This window comes from Micrasema longulum, unplaced genomic scaffold, assembly GCF_059751315.1.
Source record: "Micrasema longulum isolate JH-2025_06_02 unplaced genomic scaffold, ASM5975131v1 h1tg000378l, whole genome shotgun sequence".
In the NCBI taxonomy this organism is placed as follows: Eukaryota; Metazoa; Arthropoda; class Insecta; order Trichoptera; family Brachycentridae; genus Micrasema; species Micrasema longulum.
Window position 1 is genome coordinate 282,504 of NW_028277579.1, and position 21,847 is coordinate 304,350.

Genomic DNA, 21,847 nt, shown 5'->3' on the forward strand with positions numbered 1-21,847 from the left:
TGCAACGAGTCTGGTCGTGTCAAAAGCAGACAGAACCGAAGGGCATGTATGACAAGATGTATGAATGTGGAACAGGCTAGGATTGTATGCCAGGATAGACGTGTGTGGCGGTCCATTCTCTCTGCCTACCCCTACGGGGAAATGGCGTGATGGTAGTAGTAGTAGTAGAAGTAGATATGAATAATCGAGCGTACCTTCACAATCAAAATAAACAAATATGAAATGTGATATTTATCAAGGGAAATATTTAGGTAATCATTTTAGATAAGTATGTATTTACAACTATCTACAGATAATACGTTACTATCGCTCTGACCCCTGGTTTATTCCTAAGAATCCTATACTAAAAATATTAGGTCATTTACAAGGGCCGAATCGGGCCAGAAAAGGGGATTAAAAAGATTTATTTTTCATGAACATATTAGGTACAACAACGGTGAAGAACATTTTAGAGAAGAAAAACGGTAGTCTAGCCATTAACTGGGCTGTCATTGGCTGGTTTAAGTAGCCATTTTACACACTGTGTGACATTTGTAGGATTTGAATGCATGTGGATGCATCGGGGCTCCGACCCAGTTGAAGATTGACAGAAGAGAACAATATTGAGGGTTGAAGTGTATTTATTACTGAGAATTCTTCATAACTCCTTAAATTATAAAAAAAAAACATTTTACAACAATATTTTGAGTTTGTCCAAATTTTTGTAGACAAGGACTGGATTCAACTCCCTGGGGAGCTGTTTATATTAGCATTTTACAACAGAGATGAAGAACATTTAAGAGAAGGTAATATGGAAGTCTAGGCATCTACAGGGCTTATGACCTGTCAATGGCTGGTTTAAGTGGCCACTTTACACAATGTGTAACATTCACCATTCTGCCTATATTTGAACATCTATATTCCTTCAATTCTTTCATCTGTTGATGTTTGTGAAGTTAAAGAGCTGAAACCTTTATTTATGCGGGTGAGATTCATCTAATTGAATTATTTCACCTACATACTAGGCAACGCCTGAAAATATTATTTTTTCAATTTCAAGACGAGTGATACTTTAATCCACAAATTTGGAATATCCAGTGACCGGTTTCATCGCTTTCGCGACATCTTCGAGACTGGTATCTTTATTAAAAAGTTCAATGTATTTATACATAACAGAGGTAAGGATAGATAATTCAAAGTTATATGAAAGTAAATTAAATAAAGTTATTTTTATCTTAAGGATCATTATCAACATTTTTTCTTCGGGTTAACTAATGAGTTGATATAATGCTATTTTAACGAGTTTAAGTATTTTATTTTATTTTTAGTGTCCCATCCTTCGTGAGTGTGGTTTTGTAAATAATGATTTCTGAAAAACAAAGGGTAAAAAGTCATTAGTAAAATTATATTACAATGGGTAAAGTAATGGAGAATGCACATGTGTTATCTGTTCATTAAGTAATTCTACGTCGGGTTTATTTTTTAATCTATTAATTTCGAGAATTTCTAATTTGTCAAGTTTATGGCCTTTAGGTGCAATAAAATTATTTTAATGTGCCAATATGGCTTCTTGCTCATACTGATCATCGTGGTTTCGGATGTGCCATGGTTTAGTGAACACCCTGTATAATAAATAAATTACTCCCAAGGTGGTTAAATCCAGTTCTTGCATACAAAAATATCATAGTATCATAAAATATCACATCTTGATACAAAAATTTGGACAAACTCGAAATATTGTTAAGAAGTATAAAAATAAAAATATATTTTTAGGCGTTGCCTAGTCCAGTATGTAGGTGAAATAATTATAATTAATAGCAATAGGGCCTTGAGGCTTGACGTCTGGAGACATCTGATGATGTCCACATGCTCCACTTAAGAGCAGATGTGGAAAAGAAGACGTTTGCTAGAAAATATAAATTAATAAGGAAAATCCCACCCTGGATGCAGCAGCAAATATAATATATAAGATAACTTTAATTTAGTTACAATAATCATAAATATTCAGTTTACAAATTTTCTTTCTGCAGTGAAGACTTAAAACTTGTTCTTTAAGTAAAAATATAAGTTTTAAAGCTTCGTTAACCATAAAAAACTTTTCAGTGCGTATTTATTATTTTCTGTTATTAGAAGCGGTGCCTGTCAGTTATATTTTAAAATACAAATAATATTAATTAGAAAAATACTCACACATTGGGGAAGTGGTTTATCATCATCGATACACCAATTACAGCGTATCTTGATCATTTCTGTTGCATGAAGGTAAGATGATCGTCGTACGCCTCAGTTACCAGTCCAGGGACTATGAAATATTCTAGTGTAAAAACACCCTTTAAAATTATATTCCATTTCAACCATGTCGGAAATCGAACCCGAGAGCTATCGCATGGTGGGCAAACGCGCTGACCATTACACCACGAGGCCGCCGAGTGGATACGAGAGAAATGAAAAGCACATTATACATGGCGTTATAATGTGCTTTTCATTGAAAATTCATCTTACGTTGTTTTCTAGACATGCCCTATAGTGTAAAATATTTTTGAAATTATTGACTTGAAAACGATCACATTTATTTATTTACACCTTTTATCAAAAATACAATTTTACATTCACATTGCCCAGCTAACAAGGGTACATACCCCGTTCCAAGCCAGGCAATTACATTCCAATATATAATAATAGTTAACAAATTAATAGAGAGCACAGACAAATAAAATATAAAATTACTCGTATACACATTTTAAAAAATATACATACACACATACACATATATACACATACATTTGTACAGAAAATTTCTTCATAAGGTCGATTATTTGGGATAGTCGCTGAATGTGCATCTTGAGTGGTTTATGCTATGTATATGTGCCGCATGTAATGTATATGTTTGTATATGTTTTATATGTGCGTTCATGTGTGTGCGTGGATGGCTCGGAGTGTACATTCGGTATTTTTATTTATTTTATTTTATTACCTCCATGGAAAACGCAAATGTCAACAATTAATTATTTTTTATTTTTTTGTCACATTTAATGTTTATATCTTTTTAATTTATGAAAACTTAATCGGTCTTTTTATGTTGAAAATTATTGTTTTTGATACTTATTTCGTATGACTGTTTTTTTTTCATTTTATGAATAAAATAAAATAAAAATAATATATATATATATATATATATATACACACATATATACACATGTACATACACACACACGTACATACATCCATGCACATACACATACATACATTCATAAAACATAGACAATTTATTTATAATGCGAAACTTCATCTGTAAATATATTTTTTTCAATTATTCTTTATTTTAATATTTTACTTTCGACATCCACTAAGAATCTCCAATCCGTGGCATGCATCAACTTTTCTGACTCCCTACGACCAATGTCATGAAAGAGCGAGGTCAACACCTTCCGCAACTTGACAACACTTCCGTCTTTCCACGATTCTGGAAAAAGGTTGTGAACCTTTTTGCCTACGTAATAGTGTTGTCTCGATGCCAGAACAGTGTTGACCCCTTCACCTAGAAACAGATCCCTATTAGAGTATCTTGTATTATGGTTGTGGTTGATGCTTGGGTAAATGTCTCTATTTATGTGTGTAACCACTACCGTTCTCAATATATACTTATAATAATATTCAGTACTCTGAATTCTTTGAAGAGCAAGTCACTTGGATAACGAAATGTTTTTTTTTAATTACTCGGATTAAAGAACATAGTTACTAAGTTTGTTTATTTACGAGATGTGCTTAAAAATAACGGGAATTTTAAATTTCGCGGGTTTGGAGAGTCCGATTGTCAATTTTTAATTTTGTTATGTTGTTATACATGCCCCTGAAGTGATCTAAAATTTTCAGATGTATTAATTGTTTACTTTGTCTGTGACAGCCGCTGAGGTAAGACTGTTTTTATGAGCTCAGGGATTTTCGTTTGTTAAAAAAAATGGATCAAAGAATTAGAATCAAAATTTGTGTAAAAAAATAAATAAAGTGTAACAAAGTGTGTGAAATGTTAACAAAGGCCTCTGGTGAGTCTGCTATGAATAAAACAAGAGATTACGAGTAGTTTAAGCGTTTCCAAGATTGACTTAGGATGTTGAAGATGGCGAACGGCAAGGACGCCCCAGCACATCAACAACTGATGAAAACGTGAAAAAAGTGAATGAAATGGTCATGAACGATCGCCCAATCACAATCAGAGAAGTCGCTGATGATGTTGGCATATGCCACGAAATTTTTTCAAATGTTTTGGGTATGAAACGCGTGGCAGCAAAATTTGCTCCAAGTTTGTTGAATTTTGAACAAAAACTTCATTGCTAGTTTGTGAATTTTTTGGCCAAAAACAATACTGTAACGATGCACCAGCTTCCATATTCGCCAGACATGGCTCTGTGTGACTTTTTCCTATTTCCAAAAATAAAGAGAACCCTTTAAGGCTGTCATTTTACAAGTACATATGACATTAAAAGCGCATCGCTGAAAAAGCTACAGGCTACTCCAAAGATGGAGTTTAAAAGTGTTTGGAGGATTAGAGGAAGCACTGGCACAAGTGCATAATATCTAATGGGGACTATTTGAAGGCGACAACATTAATCTAGACGAATAAATAGAAATAGTAGACACTCTTTATAAAATAAATTTTATTATACAAATTTATAAAGAAGAAAAAATAAAAGAATTTGAGATGAATAAGTCACTCAGATACCAACATAATATTAAAATTCCTAAATTCCACACAAGTCATGGTCAAAATAGCTTTGTCTTCAAAGGTGTAAAAAATTGTAATAATCTAAAAACTATTAAAAATAATATATGAATAAATAAATTTAAAGTAAATCTAAAGAAATTTTTTGAACACGTGTAAAAACTACATTAAATTTTAATTAGAATGAATGTACTATTGTTTTTTATTTTTCTTTAAATATCCTATGTTTTTATTTTGTTTTTCATGTACTTGTATATTTAAAATTATATAAACTCCTATAAATAAACAACTACAACAGTGTAAGTCACTTTCCAAGCACAAGAGTTAGTATCTTTTTTTTGAGAGTTACAGTGATAACATTTACTAGATGTATAAAGTAGATCTGTATAGAATTTTAAAAAAACATGTACCTTTTATAAAATTTATGAATAAAAAAAAAAAATTTTTTTTCAAAAAACTAAAATTCTCGTTATTTCCTGAGCACCCTCGTAGACCAGGGCTGCATTCAACGATCATGCATATGCTACTAAAAATTAGAGGATACTCATTGTTGGTACATAAAACAGTTTGTATTTTATCACCAGCATGAACACGATCACAATACTAGAGAAAAGAACGAAATTAGACTTCCATTTAGGAAAAAGGCAAAGTCACAAAATTCAATTTTATTTAAAGCAATTAAAAAGTATTACGAAATGGAAAAAAATATTTATGAAGAAAAAAACATATCAAAATTAAAATAATGGTCAAGACATATGTGATAAACAATTTAAACAAAAAACAAAACAAACCATCACGCCGTTTCCCCGCAAGGGTAGGGCAGAGAGGATAGAACGCCACAACACTCTATCTTTGCATACAGATCTCGCTTCCTCTACATTCATACATCTTCTCATGCACGCGCGCCGATTATTCCGACTTTTGACATGTCCATCTTTAAGTATTTGTTGGATTTGGTCATGCCATGTCTTTCTCGGTCTTCCTCTATTTCTGCATCCATCAACATTCGCATTGTAAATATTCTTAGCCGTTCTCTCGCTGTCCATTCGTTCTACATGTCCAAACCAGCGAAGAGCTCCTTCCTTGATTTTGTCGATAATGCTTGTCTCAGCCTTACATAATGTACGGATCTCAACATTTGTGCATCTATCGTACATAGTTTTATTTATAAATTAAATATATTTGCAATGTTATTATTAGAACACACATAACAATATGTATGATATGTGTGCCTTACTTTAAGATTTAAATAAATAAAGGTGATTCTAAACGATAAGTTATCTTATTTTTTGTTTTGTACACCATTTTGTGAAAAGGGTCTAAATTGTATTGTTATGGTATTTGTTACAATCAATATAGTGTAAAGTTTCCGCAAGCCAAGCTTTGTAAAATTTCCATTGAAAATAAACGTAAAAATTGCATTTTTCAATAAAAAATTATAAAAGCGCCATCTTTGAATAATTAGTTTCGTATTTTCGTTTCGAATTAGCTAAATAATGTTTTATTTTTAAAATCATCGTTCTATTTGGTGGATTCCAATCAGAGTCTTCTCTTAAATTCCTTACAATGTTGGCACATTCATTTCTTTTCACTGGATTTTGGGGAATACAAAATAATATTAATTCACATTTATTATATTTTAAAAACATATTTCTATCAGTGCGCTTCTGTAAGTAAGAAGAGCTTCGCAATTGTGCCACTAGGCGTAGTTTGACATTTACAAAAATCATGTTTATATTTGAAAAATAATTGTTTCAAGCCTTGTTGCTCATGAACAAATATTTACCAATGAATAGCTACACAATCCTATTTACAATGTTTATCCGACACGCTTTTATGACATAAGCAGGTAGTTTGGTTTCGATTCTAAACGCCACGCCTGGCTAGCAGTCGAAGAACGACTAAATACGCACTGGGCATGACTAAGCGTTTGGGCATGAGTTAGGTGTCATCATTTTGGAGGGCTCAGAGCATGTCTATGTGAATTAATATGCCAATGATTAGGGGAAACTGGGGTGGCATGGTACGGTTTTAGTTAGAGATTTTTATTTAAAAAACCAATAATTATATTGATAAACTAATTGCACCATGAATTAGTGTATTTCATAGTGATTCATTATTCTAAGCAAAGATTGCAATACTGTTTGTACTGACCATATTATTTGTACTTTCGTCATGGGAAAGAAATTTAATCAGACCTTCCCGATATAGGGATTTTTGATCTTTTATTTTTTGAAGTTATGTGTGAAAACATTTCTCTACAATATCCATATTGATTTTGAAAATACCATTATTTTTTCTAATTCCATTTCATATGTTTTTATCGGTGTTCGAGGCATGTAATATTTCCCTATTCAGACAACCTAACCTAACCTAACCTAACTTTGTTATGTATCTAACCAAACATTGACATAACCAAGTTTCAATAATGTAGGTTTGTGATTAACCGACTTGTTTTTAAGGTGGACAGTAGTTTGGATAAGGTTTAAGTGATATTTCACATAAATTTTATAGGTGTTTGTAGTATGTAATGTTTCCCTATTCAGACAACCTAACCTAACTTAACTTTGGTATGTATCTAACCAAACATTGACATAAGCAAGTTCCATGAATGTAGATTTGTGACTAACTGACCTGTTTTCGGGGTAGACACTAGTTTGGCTTAGGTTTAAGTGAAGGTATTTGATCTGATACTATGAATTCTACAAAGGACATTAAGACAGAAGAAAAAATGCTCCGAATTGGATTCCTCGGAGGAGGCTGTATGGCTAATGCAATGGCCAAAGGATTCATCTCGGCTGGTAAGTAAAAATTGTTACAAAATTCATATTTAACAGATGTGAATAAATTACATACAGATATAAGTATTTGGGGTCAGACCTTTTAGTCTTCAGTCCACACGTCGGACTTTTGATTAGACAGGAGATTTGTTGTTTGGTTTGTTTTTTTACGGCCAGTTGCCACCTGGCGCCGAGACAGTAACCCCTCTTGCTAACTGGAGCTTAGGGTTCCACCGTTGACAATTGTTCCTCCGCTGGCATCCTCGACACGATGTCCTGCCCGACACGATGTCCTGCCCGACACCGCTGTCTCCCAACAGCCCATAGCCCGAAATATGTCCGGGTGGCCTGATAGATGATTCTGCCTGTTCCATCGTACTGATGCACTTCATCTCCACCGCCCCAGCCGTGGAGGTCTTCACCTTTAGACCCGGGCGAGGGATCGCGTTAGACCCCGCAATACTGGGTCCTCATCCAAACTTAGTCACCTAAACACTCTGGTCTGCTGAAGTGAAAGGTGCCCACCCCCGCGACGTGGATGCACTGAATGAGAATTACTCCAGTGAGAACTGAGAAGGTGACTCAGTCCCTCAGGAGCATGGGTTAATGGTCTCGTTTTGATATGACAGGCAAATTTTTATTTTTTTATATTTATTTTATTGTTGTCATTATTTCGTATTTACTGCATTTTGTGATTACCTACTGTATTGTATAGGACTCGTCGCACATTATTCATTCGATGTGTATCAGATAAATTTAAAAAATAAAATGCTTTTTTTTTTCTTCAGAATACGGTTTTGAAATTTAACATACTTAAAAAAAAAAAAAAACAAATTATATCATTTCGTCATTTGAATTTTAACAAAAAGGTTTCTAACTTTTTACTAAGATCTTTATTGTACCATTTTTAATACAATTTACAAGTTTTAAGCAAATATATTATTTTCATACTTACGCACCCATACAAACGCACCCTTTCCCTCTTTCATTCCCACACGCACATGTATCCTCTCCCTCATTCATTCACGCATACACACATTCACATACACATGAATACAAACGTCACACAAATAAAATTACTAAACTTCTTTTCTTATATATTATGTGTCATTATATTTACAGTGGATTTTTTTAATTGGCTTTAGTATTGTTAAGATTTTTCTAATTATTTTGTTTATGTAATAGCTGTAAAAATCCCAAATAAAATGAAATAAAATAAAATAAAATAAATATATGCCAACAAACCGTCGTATGAGACCAGGGGCTTTTTTTTAAGGCTTGTAATCAAATAAAATAATATATGGAGCGTAAAAGCAAACACAATAATATTTTGTAGAGGGGAAAATTTTCTTTGAATAATTTTTAAAAAAACATGACTATTTTGTTTTACTTTTGGTTCACTTTTTCAAATTTGGAAAAACGGACACAACTTTTAATATATAAATGATTTGATCCGGCACTGTAACCCAAACTCATTGTACGTCTGAAGAAGAAAGTTTGAGACAGGATTAACAATGAAAATGTCCAATTTCAAACTATTTTTATGATGATTTCATATACTTTAACACTTTAATTAAAAGGTACATGGGAAAGGTTTGTTTTCGACCTAATAAAGCTTAGCCTTATCAAATGGGGGTTATCACTAGAGCCCGCCCAGGGCACTGCAGATTGAACAAACACCTTGCTAGAATTAACCTTTCCGAAACTTCTAGATGTAGGTTCTGTAGTGCAGATGAGGAAACACCTATACACATTCTATGTGAATGTGAGGCTTTACATCATAAAAGAAGCCTCATCCTCGGGAAACCACTGGAACCTGAGGATGTTAAAGAGCTCGCCCCCTACCATTAACCCGATACTTTACAGATCTGGGCTTGGAAGGTAGGATTTAGCAAAATGAGAACACTCGCCTTCTTTATAGATCTGGGCTTGGAGGGCGAGAACTATTCACGGGGACCCATCACAATAAATCTTCACAGGTTGCAGTGATGTCAGGAGCTTGCGTAACACTGACCTCCACCTCTAAAAATAAGAATGCGCCTTGATTTAATTTTGATTTGCTCTGTATATTTTGATTTTTCTTCACAGGTTTGACAAAAGCAGAAAATATGATTGCTAGTTGTCATCCGAGTGACAAGAAAAGTGCAGATGCGTTCAAGGTTAGTGATACGCAATAAATTCAATGATATTTATTTATAACTATGCTGGATGTTGATACAAAAATATTTATCCTTGCTACGCAAAGGATGAATGTCCGCTAATTCAGCAACACATCTGCATAAGAGAGAGCACAAAGATAGAACTCATTACAAGGAAGACAGAGACGCTGTTCTGTAGCGGATGTTGTGTAAAACAGATTCAGTCTTTAGTCAGTTGATGACAGTGATGGGGGACGCACACGCGTAATATTTATTTATTCATATTTTTTCTGTAACAAACTATAATTAATAATAAAAATAATGTGACCTCACTGGAGTTACCCGTGCTGAGGACACTAAACAATATACTTTTTTTTTTAAATATTTTTACATTTGAGAATAAACAAAGAAGACTCACTTAATAAACAGAGATAATTAACAAAATGTTCAGACAGTTTTAAACACTACGTATTTATGTTTATAATTAATTTATATTCATCTATATTATTTATACTATAAAACGCACAATGAAAGAACAAAAACCTAACATAAGCTATACACTTGTGGAGCAGTTGATTCAATATTGGTTTGGGCGAATGAGACAATCCATTTTACTTCTACCTAACTCCACTGTCCACTTTTTTATAGCCTTTTTGAACATTTACTGATTGTTTTAATAGATAGTGGAAGTAGGTTATAGATTTTAATTTAATAATACTCAAAATCCCTTTGTCCGAAAGTGGTATGAGCGGCGTATTTATGATTTTAAATTTATTTTGCTATAACAGAACTAAATTTTATGTTTATTTGCATAAATTATTGAAAATGAATTATTAAACAGTATGTCTCCATGTTTTTTTTTAAATGTATGAACTTTAGAATATTCTGTCTTTTACCACAGTATTTTAAGAGGTTTACAAAGGGATTATTTACCACAGTCTTTTAAGAGTTATTAATTTAAAATTGTAAAAAACGAAAACCTTGTATTTCCCTATTATTTAGTTTGACGGATATAAAGGTTTAACTTTTTATTACTAATATTAACTTTGCAATGTTTACAGGCCTTGGGATCCGAAGCAATCTTCGAGAGTGTTCCTGTTGTGAAAAATTCTGACATAGTGATGGTGTCTGTGAAGCCGTCTGTAGTTCCGGACGTGTTAGGGGAAGTGAAGGGTGTCTCTCAACTTAAGGACAAACTATTTATATCCATTGCCATGGGAGTCACGCTGAAGGATATTGAAAGTGTAAGCCAATATTTTTTTAAAGAATAAGGTGTATTTATTTTTAAAAACCAAAAAATTACAATGATAATGGCATTATTAATTTTTCCCTATGACTTCGTATAAATTTTCTACAATGGTTTAAAATATGCATATTTTCAATAATATTTTTTTTATTTTATTTAATATAATATAAAGTTACAACATGTTTACAAAAAGAAATACATAATAAAACAAAAGTACAAAAACAAAAAACAAAACGGAATCCACACCAAAAAAGAAGCAACCTCTTGTGCTTGCTGTGGGATTGTATAAAATACACGTATATTTCAAAAAATAAATGAAGGTATATGAAACATTTTTTTTATAAATAAGTGCATATACACACATCTGTCTATTTCTAAAATCAGCAAAGGACCGGGATCCTCTCGAAACCGACGGCATTTACAAACTGGATTGAAAAAACTGTCCTAAGGTATACATCGGGCAGACTGCCAGAAAGATTACAAAGAGAGTAAAGGAGCACACGAGTGCATGCAGGCTCGGCTACCCCGAAAGATTGGCCTTGGCCGAGCACCACATAGAATCGGGGCATAAGTTTTCCTTTGAGCCGATAATCTTAGGGAGGCCAAAGAACCACCAAACTCGACTAGTAAAAGAAGCAATTGAGATTTACAAACATCCCGACAACATAAACAGAGATGATGGGATGCGATTAAAAACATCCTGGTACCCAGTCATAAAGAAATCGCATAAAGACTGCAATGTAACACAGATTTGTGATACGATATTGATCCTAAATACATAATGGTACACATTAATCTAAACGACTACGACACGGTACAAATCCCAAATACATAACGTCACACATAAACGACTACGACACGGTACAAATTCTAAGTACCTAACATAACACATATTTATACATAAATAACATCAACCCTGATAATGGACGCTGTAACACGATCCGAAACGTCGGTAAAGAGTACGAACGACACACGGCATAATAACCCAGAAAAACTTATTGTGCATCTTAACGGCCGTGAATATCTAAGAAGTTTAAGTGCATATACATATGCATGCAAATGAGCATATATAATTGCGAATATATAATTACACACACATATGCATAATTTTTTTTAATAAAATATTTGCGCTTTTATGACTTAGGTACCCAAATATTTGATGTTGAGGGCAATTTTCAACGAGTTGTAAATAACTCACTATTAAAAAATGGGATCAAGTTGGGGTAGAGTGGATTCGAACCACGGATCTTTGAGCCTTGAGTCCGAGGCACTAGCCACGAGACCACAACCCGATTTGAAAATGATACATTGAAGGGTTTAAAAAGTACATTCTTCCACATACCCAAAACCGTTTTAAAGACCGTAGATCTTCCTATCGGTTTCAAACGATTGAAAAAAGGAATCGTTTTTGTCAATCAACGAATCACTCTTTTAAAATTTCCAATTTCACATATTACGGTTTTAATAGATTTTTTAGTTTTAAAAAAATTATTTTTTACCTAAATATTTCATTTAGAGGGCCATCATCAACGAGTTGTAAATAACTCACTTTTAGAAAATGGTAATCAAGTTGGGGTAGAGTGGGGTTCGAACCACGGACCTTTGATCCGTGAGTCCGAGACACCAGCCACAGGACCACAAACCGATTCATTTAACTTTTTACTTTCAACTCTTTTACTTAACCCAACTATTTTCACTGTAAGTTTGGCAAATTATATGGAGTGGCTTAGTCAACAACTTAGTAGACAAAAGTCAACAGTTAGAAAGTTGAGGAAATCTGTATGTTTAAACATAGGGAGAATGGTGAATGTGGCCACTTAAACCCGCCAATGACAAGTATAAGCCCTGTTTTAAGCCATGTTTTTCCTCTCTGTTGCAATAAATTTAGGTGCTAAAATGCCTGTATCAACACGCCACTGTTTGTATGTGAAGTAGACACTTTTCATAATAAAAAGTGTCCTTCTGTTGGATTGTCTGTGACCTCTTTATTTCTGATTCCAGTGGTTGCCAGCAGAGTGTAGAGTAATCCGCGTGATGCCCAACACCCCAGTTCTCGTCAGGGAAGGGGCCGCAGTATTGGTCCCAGGAAGCAATGCTCTGGAGAGCGATGTCACTCTAACGCAGAAGTTGTTCCAAGCTGTAGGGACGTGCTTTGTCGGGAGTGAGAGTATGCTGGATGCAGTTACAGCCCTGAGTGGATCCGGACCAGCATATGTAAGTCTGATGATAAAGAAATCGTCTAAAATCAAAGTTTGAATCATTTAGGACTCACTTGGGTTCATTCACGGGGCTGCCAAGATGCAAGCACCCTTAAAAAATGATCTTCTGGTAGTGAACATAAAAGGTAAATGTCCAGTACAGTGGACGACAAAAAATATCTCCGCTTTCAAATGGTGTAAAGAATAATCGACCCAAGCAGATCTCTTGGCTCATCCAAGGTTTGCTGCAAAGTAAGCACTGTTTACGGACGCCTCAGACAACACCGTCGGCGCTTCCCTTCATCAATGTGTCAAAAATCAGTGGGAACCGTTAGCATTCTTTTCAATAAAAATTAAGCCTAGCAGAGAAAAAATAAGGTATGTATGATTGCAAACTCCTGGCCATTTATCTCGCAGTGAAGTCCTTCCGGCACATGGTGGAGGCCAGTACCTTTACGACATATACCGACTATAAGCCAATTGCGTTTGCTTTTAAACAGAAGGCTGACAAATGGTCGTTTAGACAATTTAGGCACCTTGACTTCATTGGTCATTTACAGCCGACATTCGGTATCTAGCCAGTCTAGGGTTGAAGCTGTAGAAGCATCTCTAGACTAAACATCACTAGCCAGAGACTAATCGATCAACAATGAACTGAAGGGCTGCCTAGACAAGGGTTCTGATCTGGTAATGAGCAAATCTACATCCCGATCTTCTGCGATGTCTCCACAGAGAGCCAGGCCCTTTATTACAATGCAATACCGACGAGCTGCTTTCGATACAGTCCATAGGCTATCGCACCCTGGAACCTGTGCAACTATCAAATAGGCGATACAAAGGCTCATATGGCCATCCATAAAGGCAGACTGCGGAGAAAGGGTAGGAACACGCCTGCAGCTTCAATCGAAAGTGTCTTGTCACGTGTTCGCTCCGCTGGGGTAATTTAATTCAATCTCAGTGAGAAATATGGATATCGTATTGATGCTGTTCTTAGAAGGGTATCGGTATTGTTTGACACACTATTTTGTGATGTAATTAGAATTTAATATTTAAGTACAGTAACCCAACAAGTGCACTTGGATGCATCTTGTTATTTTCTAAAGTAAAATAAAACAGTACTATCTCCAACCCGGAGATGGAAGAAACAAACCCAAGATACGAGTCAAATCAATGCTAGAGACGGAGAAATCTGTTGTTCAAATGCCCCCTGAAATAGAAAAAAAGACTCCCATTCCACATACGACAACCCGTTCAGGACATAAAGTGCATTTCCCAAAACACCTTTTGGAAATTAAGCTAGGGTTTCCTAGGATAGCGGTACCCGTATCTTAATGGCCGTAGTGAACCATGGTGCAGTAGACAGCCGTCGTAACGGTGACTAGAGAGTGGTTTCCTAGGAAAACGGCGTTATCAACACCATTTAACACCGTTTTCATAGGAAACCATTCTATAGTCACCGTTACGACGGCTGTCCACCGCATCACCGTTCACTACGGCCGTTAAAATACGGGCGGCACCGCTGTCCTAGGAAACCCTAGCTTTAGATACATAAAGGAAAAAAAACATTCTGATAACGCTTATGAAAATTTAGAAATGTAATTCCCAACACAATTAATCTGTATGTTTTATTTATCGGTGTAATATGACTGTAAATTGAGTTATCTCTATAAAAATGCAGAATGGCAAGAAAAATAAAGACGTTATGTTAAGCAAAGTAAGCAATAAATACCTTGAGGTGATAAGACTCCTATAAAAGCAGAGTGTGTGAATGACTCAAACGACCTGATAATTGTTAATCCTGGATTAGACATATATTATTTTTAATCAGAATTTATATGCAAGCAAATATAACTACACAATAACGTTATAAGGTAAATTCCCAGTAGTTTAATTTATGAATACATTTTTATTACAATATTTATCTATATATTCGATGACACACTTTTTCATTTCTATGCGAGACATGCAATTTTTCTCAGGCGGGCGCGGGAGAAAACCACCTGTAAGTTTTACTTATCGCAGGCCTGACGTTGCGTCAGTTCAAAAGCAGCGCTGTCATGGACAGCGTCAAGTCAACTGAAGAAGTGGTGCACAACGGCACTGGCAACCGACCGCACCCAGCAAATGATGCTGGGGTAGCAAATAGCCATGGAGGCGGATTGTGTATCGCCACTGCCGTCGATCCCTGACGACGATCGTAGCGGCTAAAGACACAGCGGACTTGGAAGCTGCTAAGCCCCAACTAAAAACTCCAGATCGCGAGTCCAACGGCAAATAGACTCACTAGGGGAGGGCAGATGTGGGGGCGAGAAGAGAGAGGGAGGGAGAGATGCACGTCGCACGTGGAGCGAAGGAAGTTCATGCGAGGAGACTAGCACATATGCCCATGGATACATACCAGTGAGCCACTTCGCCGGAGGGAGTTGGTCCTTCCCCTGCCACGAGGCAAGGATGTCGCCTCTATGTAGATAGTGAAGTAGTTAAGTCAACTCCACTTTATATAAAAGTTAGTTATAAAAATAGAAAGTTAGTTATACATCAGAAAGCGTTTTCCATCGCATTCCTGGCCTTATTTATGATAGGGCCCCAAACTGATTAATATCAAAAAACAAATAAAGACAATTCTGGCCCGTTCGATTTAGGTGTACCTGATGATTGAGGCTATGGCGGACGGCGGGGTGAAGATGGGTCTCTCCCGCGAGTTGGCCCTACAGTTGGCCGCGCAGACCGTAGTGGGCGCAGCCCGGATGGTTCTGGAAACGAGAACACACCCCGCTCAGCTCAGGGACAATGTCACCAGTCCCGCAGGATCAACAGCTGCCGGATTACATCATTTAGAGAAACATGGTAATCATTATTATTATAGGAAAATATGAAATTCAAGATATCCAATGGGCCTGTCTAAACTGATACTGGGCCAGAGTAGTGGTGTACAGTATTATAGAATTGCATTTTAATCAGTAAACACCGGAATTATTTAGTTGACTATTTTTGTCTTTATTCAAGTCAAGTCAACAGCTTAGCATTATTATTAGCAGTTCTGTGGATGCGTGCCAGGGGTTCTCCCATGTGGGTGAAGTTTACCCTATTGTACTCATACTGGAACATGTGTCGGAGTCTGGTGGTCCTTGTGGGTACACGAAAGTTTATCGGGAACAGTAATTTTGGGCAATCTATTATGGTGCATATCACTTTGTGCATCAGAGTATGGTCAGCAATTGTCCTTCTGGTGGAGAGCAATGGTAACCTCAACTCAGACATCAAAGTTTGGAAGCAAATTTAATCTACAAGTTTACCCCTTTTGAACTGTATATAGTGTAAAAACATGCGCTATTTCCAAATGTTTGTAGACAAGGCTGGATTCACTCCCTAGAAACAGATGGAAGATTTAAGAAAATATGGATATTTAAATAATACCTGGGAGTAATCATTGACTGTCAACTTAAATTGACCAATCATCTTGAAATAATTGTTAATAAACTGAGATATTTAACTTATGTGTTCAAACGACTAAGTATTTACGCCCAGCTAATTTTTTTACAAGTACACCAAACATTTTTTTACAAGTAATTCAAATAGATCAAGTCAAAGAAGGAATCGTGTGTTAGAAATACCACATTGTAAAACGGGGTTCGCAGAGACATGCGTATTTTATAGGCCCAAAAATTTTTAATTCTTTTTTTACTGATAATTTTTCATTGATTCCAAAATTTAAAAATTTTCAGTCTTTTAAAAAACACGCACTATCCTGGATTCAAACTACAGATATTAACTCTTTTTTTTATTTATATATGATATATTTTGTTGCCCTTTAATAATAAGGAATATTTTTATTTACTATAAAAAAAATACCAAAAAATCTTTTACAGAATATTTTATTTTCTCTTTCTTATGTTACAAAAATATTAAAACCGTCTATTTATTATAGGAGCAAAAATTCATTAACATTTTCTTGTATACCCACGAACAGGCCATGCCTTCGTGGGATTTTTTTGTTTAATATTAATATGTATTTCATTGCTATGTCCTTTATTTTTTTAATACTCTGTTTTACCTAAGATTGTATATAGTAAAAAAAAAAAATACATACAGGCAAGATGGTGATTATTACACAATGTGCGAAGTGGCCACTAAAACTAGTCAATGACAGGTCATAAGCCCTGTACTTCTATATTCCTTTACCAAAAATGTTTTCCCTCTGTAATGCAATAAATATAAGATAGCCATTTAATAAAGAGTGAATCTGTTTTCAGCATTCCGAGGGACGATAATTGGTGCTGTAGAGGCCGCAACAGAAAGGTGTAAGCTAGTTGCAGCTAGGAAGAAGACTTAGATTAGTTAAGTTGGTTTCAATACAGTAAACGATGAGGTTAAAATCAAAAAATTATTATTTTTTATTTAAATCTTAAAGTAGGGCACACATATCATACATGTTGTTATGTGTGTTCTAATAATAACATTGCAAATATATTTAATTTATAAATTGTTTATCACATATGTCTTGACCATTATTTTAAATTTTGATATGTTTTTTTCTTCATAAATATTTTTTCCATTTCGTAATACTTTTTAATTGCTTTAAATAAAATTGAATTTTGTGACTTTGCCTTTTTCCTAAATGGAAATCTAATTTTGTTCTTTTCTCTAGTATTGTGATCGTGTTCATGCTGGTTCCGATCAATTTTTTTCCAAAATTCTGTTTTTTTATTAGAGTTTATGATTTTATGAACAAATATCATTGTATTGTAAAATATTCTTTGTTTATATGTTAATAATTTCATTTCATTTACCATCGACTTTACCCTCGTGCATCTGTTTTTTTTTCAAAATTATTCTAAAGGCTTTATTTTGTAATACAGTTAGTTTATCTATGTTTTCTTTGTTTGATAAAAATAAAATGCTACTACAGTAGTTAACGTGTGGTTCAATAATTGCTTTGTAAATAGTTTTGCAAGAGTCCTTATCAACAAATCTTCTGATCCTTCCCAAAATTGATATTTTTATATATTTTTAATTGTTATATTTTTATACGTATGAATTTTTAATTACTATGCGATTATTACAAAATGTAAACTATATATTGATTTTTTTGAAATAAACGATTGTCGATAGAATATTTCTTTCATTATAAGAAATTATGGAGAAATACAGTTATGCAGATAACTGCATGAAAGAATTAAAAGGCTTAAGGATTGGAGCAAAAATGTGTGAATGAACTGTCAATTGTCTTTTGTATGCTGATGATGCCGTGCTTCTTGCAAACAACAAAGAGGAACTACAATTCTTGGTATCAAAGGTCTACGATGTATGCAAGGGAAGCGATTTGCTGATGAATGTCGATAAATCGAATGTGATGGTTTTTGAAAGAAATGAAAGTGTGACTAAATGTGAAATCACTGTGAATGGAGTTATACTAAAACAAGTAGAGGAATTTGTTTATCTGGGAAGTATGTTTCCTAGGGATGGAATGACTCAGAAAGATATTGAAAGGAGGGTGAATGCCGGGAACAGATTGCACTTAAATCAACCTTGGCAAATAAATATTTGTCGCAAGAGGCAAAATTAGCAGTTCACAATGAAGTCCTCGTCCCATTCTTGATGTATGGGAGCGAAGTATGGACTTGGAAAAACAGGGATAAAAATAGTCTAAATGCTGTCGAAATGCGATCTCTCAGGCGAAAGTGTGGTAAAACTATGTACGATAGATGCACAAATGTCGAGATCCATACATTATGTAAGGCTGAGATAAGCATGACAAAATTGTGAAAGAAATTCTGCGCTGGTTTGGACATGTAGAGCGAATGGACAGTGAATGAACAGCTAAGAATATTTACAATGCCGACTGATTTACAAGACCGAGAAAGATATGGCATGACCAAATCCAACAAATACTTGAAGATGGACATGTCAAAAGTCGGAATAATCGGCACGTGTGCATGAGATGATGTATGAATGTAAAAGAGGCGAGATCTGTAGGCAAAGATAGAGTGATGTAGCGTTCTATCCTCTCTGCCTACCCTTACGGGGAAACGGCGTGATGGTTAGTTGTTGTTGTTGTTGGCAATGATTTTTTTTAAATGTATGAAGGATGTTTGGAAACGGTTGTTCAGAGAAATTGAACATCAAATATCATATACAACATTCTATAATGGGACTAAGACTTTTGAGACCATAAGCCAGGAACTGAAATTATATTATTAAAAAACATTTCGTTATCCAAGTGACTTGCTCTTCAAAGAATTCAGAGTACTGAATATTATTCAACAGTATATATTGAGAACGGTAGTGGTTACACACATAAATAGAGACATTTACCCAAGCGTCAACCACAACCATAATACAAGATACTCTAATAGGGAGCTGATACTAAGTGAAGGGGTCAACACTGTTCTGGCATCGAGACAACACTATAACGTAGGCAAAAAGGTCCATAACCTTTTGCCAGAATCGTGGAAAGACGGGAGTGTTGTCAAGTTACGGAAGGTGTTGACCTCGCTCTTTCATGACATTGGTCGTAGGGAGTCAGAAAAGTTGATGCATGCCACGGATTGGAGAACCTTACTGGATGTCAAAAATAAAATATAAAAAATAAGGAATAATTTAAAAAAATATATATTTATAGATGACAACCATGAAGTTTCGCATAAAAAAATTGTCTATGTTTGATAAATGTATGTATGTGTATGCACATGGGTGTATGTACGTGTGTGTGTATGTACATGTGTATATATGTGTATATTTATATATATGTGTGTATATATGTGTATGTCTGTATGTATATGAATCAAAATGTGTATCCGAATAAGTTTATATTTTGTTTGTCTGTGCTCTATATTAATTTGTTAACTATTATAATATATTAAAATGTAATTGACTAGCTTGGAACGGGGTATGTACCCTTGTTAGCTGGGCAAAGTGAACATGGAATTGTATTTTGATAAAGAGTGTGAATAAATAAATATAATAAACTACCCGACAAAACTTAACAAAAGACTCGGACCTTTACAAAAAAAAATTCAAATGTTGTCACACATACCATAGAACTAACTATGGTTTTCATTCCCCTATCCCCAGAATTCTTAGGTCTGCCAACGATCATAACAGTCTTGATTTCTTTGATAACAAGTTATCTTCTTTCAAACGATCACTGAATCAAATTCTATTATAAACGTCCGCTTTCACTCCCACCGAGTCTACTATATACCATTGTCTTTCTACTATTCATTTTAATATTTTTTTATGTATAAATATGTCCTTAAAAATGCCCATTGGGCACATATATAAATGAATAAAAAAATAAGAAATGTCTTTCTCGGTCTTCCTCGCTTTCTACATCCATCAACATTCGCATCGTAGATCCTTTTAGCGGTTCTTTCGCTGTCCATTCGCTCTACATGTCCAAACAACGCAGCACCCCTTTCTTGATTCTGTCGATAATGCATGTCTCAGCCTTACACAGTTCACCGATCTAGACATTTGTGCACCTATCATACATCGTTTTACCACACATTCGCCTGAGGGATCGCATTTTGACAGCATTTAACCTACTTTCATAATAATTTTTCAATTACATACTTCGCTCCCATACGAGTGGCACTAGATCTCCATCGTGAACTGCTAGTTTTGCCTCCTTCGACAAGCATCTGTTTGCCAAAGTAGATTTCAGTGCACCGTTCACCCTGTTCCCGGCACTCACTCTCCTTTCCATCCCTAATAAACATACTTCTCAGATACACAAATTCTTCTACCTGATTCAGAATATCTCCGTTCACACTGATCTCACATTTAGTCATATTTTCAACCCTTTCAAAAACCATCACTTTTGATTTATCAATTAATAAGCAAATCGCTTTTCTTGCATACATCGTAGACTTATAATAAATAAGTATTTACCCACCCTAATTTTACCGGACCGAGTTGGTTGACAAGATATGTGTAAAACAGGCCTGTACATGAGATACTATTAAGTAAATAACAGCATTTATCAATACTATTCCTGGCCGATTACCTTTCTTTCCCATCCATCGCTTGATCCATCCTTATGGTACCTACCTAACATCAAGATAGAAGATATTCAAAATTAGAAGATTTGGATTTACTACAAAAACAAAACAACATTTTTTACTTAACATAAAATTGCATAAAAGGGCTTTAATTTGTTGCGCGTCGTGGAAAGCATAGTTTCATTTTATAGTGCATTATGTCACCCAGTGCCCGAAATTGAAGAACATTAACATCATATTAAAGGTAGGTATCCATTCCATGTTCCTATCCTTTCTTCAAATATTTCCCAATCACAAAACAGAATGAAATTAGTTTTTCATTTACAGTCCGCCTTTTCGTTAACAGACGCAATCAATCATTTTTAGACTATTAATATTATAGAAGATAGTAATACAATAAATATCCATCAGTGGGACACGGGGAACAGAATTGGTACTTACAAAATCTGTATTACGCTAAAAATAAAAACATCGGTTATTTTGTATATTTTTATTGATTTTCATGTATTAATAATAGCGGTTTCTATTTACAACACATAATGCAAATTATTAATGATAATTTTGATATCGACATTTAAAATTTTCATCTTCCCAATTGTGATACACGCCTTATTCGGTACTAAGCGAGGGGGTAAAGTGTGACAGTACGTGATGCAGTATGCTCCCGAACCCTCGTTCCATTCTTTTGTTTTGCACTTCGATAACAAAAAATACTTTTTTAACTAAACAGCTTTTAACCACACGTCACTTGCTGATGGAAGAACGTCCGGAGTGCTGTTTGCA

At 34.8% G+C, this 21,847-nt stretch overlaps 1 protein-coding gene across 5 annotated transcripts; it reads left to right on the forward strand.

Annotated features, from left to right (window-relative positions):
* The first annotated feature begins 1,984 nt into the window (after positions 1-1,984).
* P5cr-2 (Pyrroline-5-carboxylate reductase-like 2) lies at positions 1,985-18,175 on the forward strand. 5 transcript variants are annotated; one of them, XM_088225651.1, is made up of 7 exons: positions 1,985-2,081; positions 7,410-7,500; positions 9,568-9,638; positions 10,679-10,861; positions 12,865-13,077; positions 15,704-15,908; positions 17,315-18,175. In XM_088225651.1, exons 2-7 carry the CDS (start codon positions 7,431-7,433, stop codon positions 17,392-17,394), a joined length of 822 nt encoding a protein of 273 aa, XP_088081777.1. In that variant the 5' UTR covers positions 1,985-2,081; positions 7,410-7,430; the 3' UTR covers positions 17,395-18,175. The 5 variants fall into 5 exon arrangements, with proteins under 5 accessions (XP_088081777.1, XP_088081774.1, XP_088081778.1 ...); XM_088225648.1 differs by having other exon boundaries at positions 1,990-2,081; positions 7,349-7,500; XM_088225650.1 differs by lacking the exon at positions 1,985-2,081 and adding an exon at positions 2,104-2,241.
* The last annotated feature ends 3,672 nt before the right edge of the window (positions 18,176-21,847 follow it).

Bases quoted from the DNA above. Each gene is read 5' to 3' on its own strand.
- P5cr-2 (XM_088225648.1), top strand. From the start codon at position 7,395: ATGAATTCTACAAAGGACATTAAGACAGAAGAAAAAATGCTCCGAATT. The intron at 7,501-9,567 runs GTAAGTAAAAAT...TTTTCTTCACAG, and splicing joins CAAAGGATTCATCTCGGCTG to GTTTGACAAAAGCAGAAAAT. The intron at 9,639-10,678 runs GTTAGTGATACG...CAATGTTTACAG, and splicing joins AAAGTGCAGATGCGTTCAAG to GCCTTGGGATCCGAAGCAAT.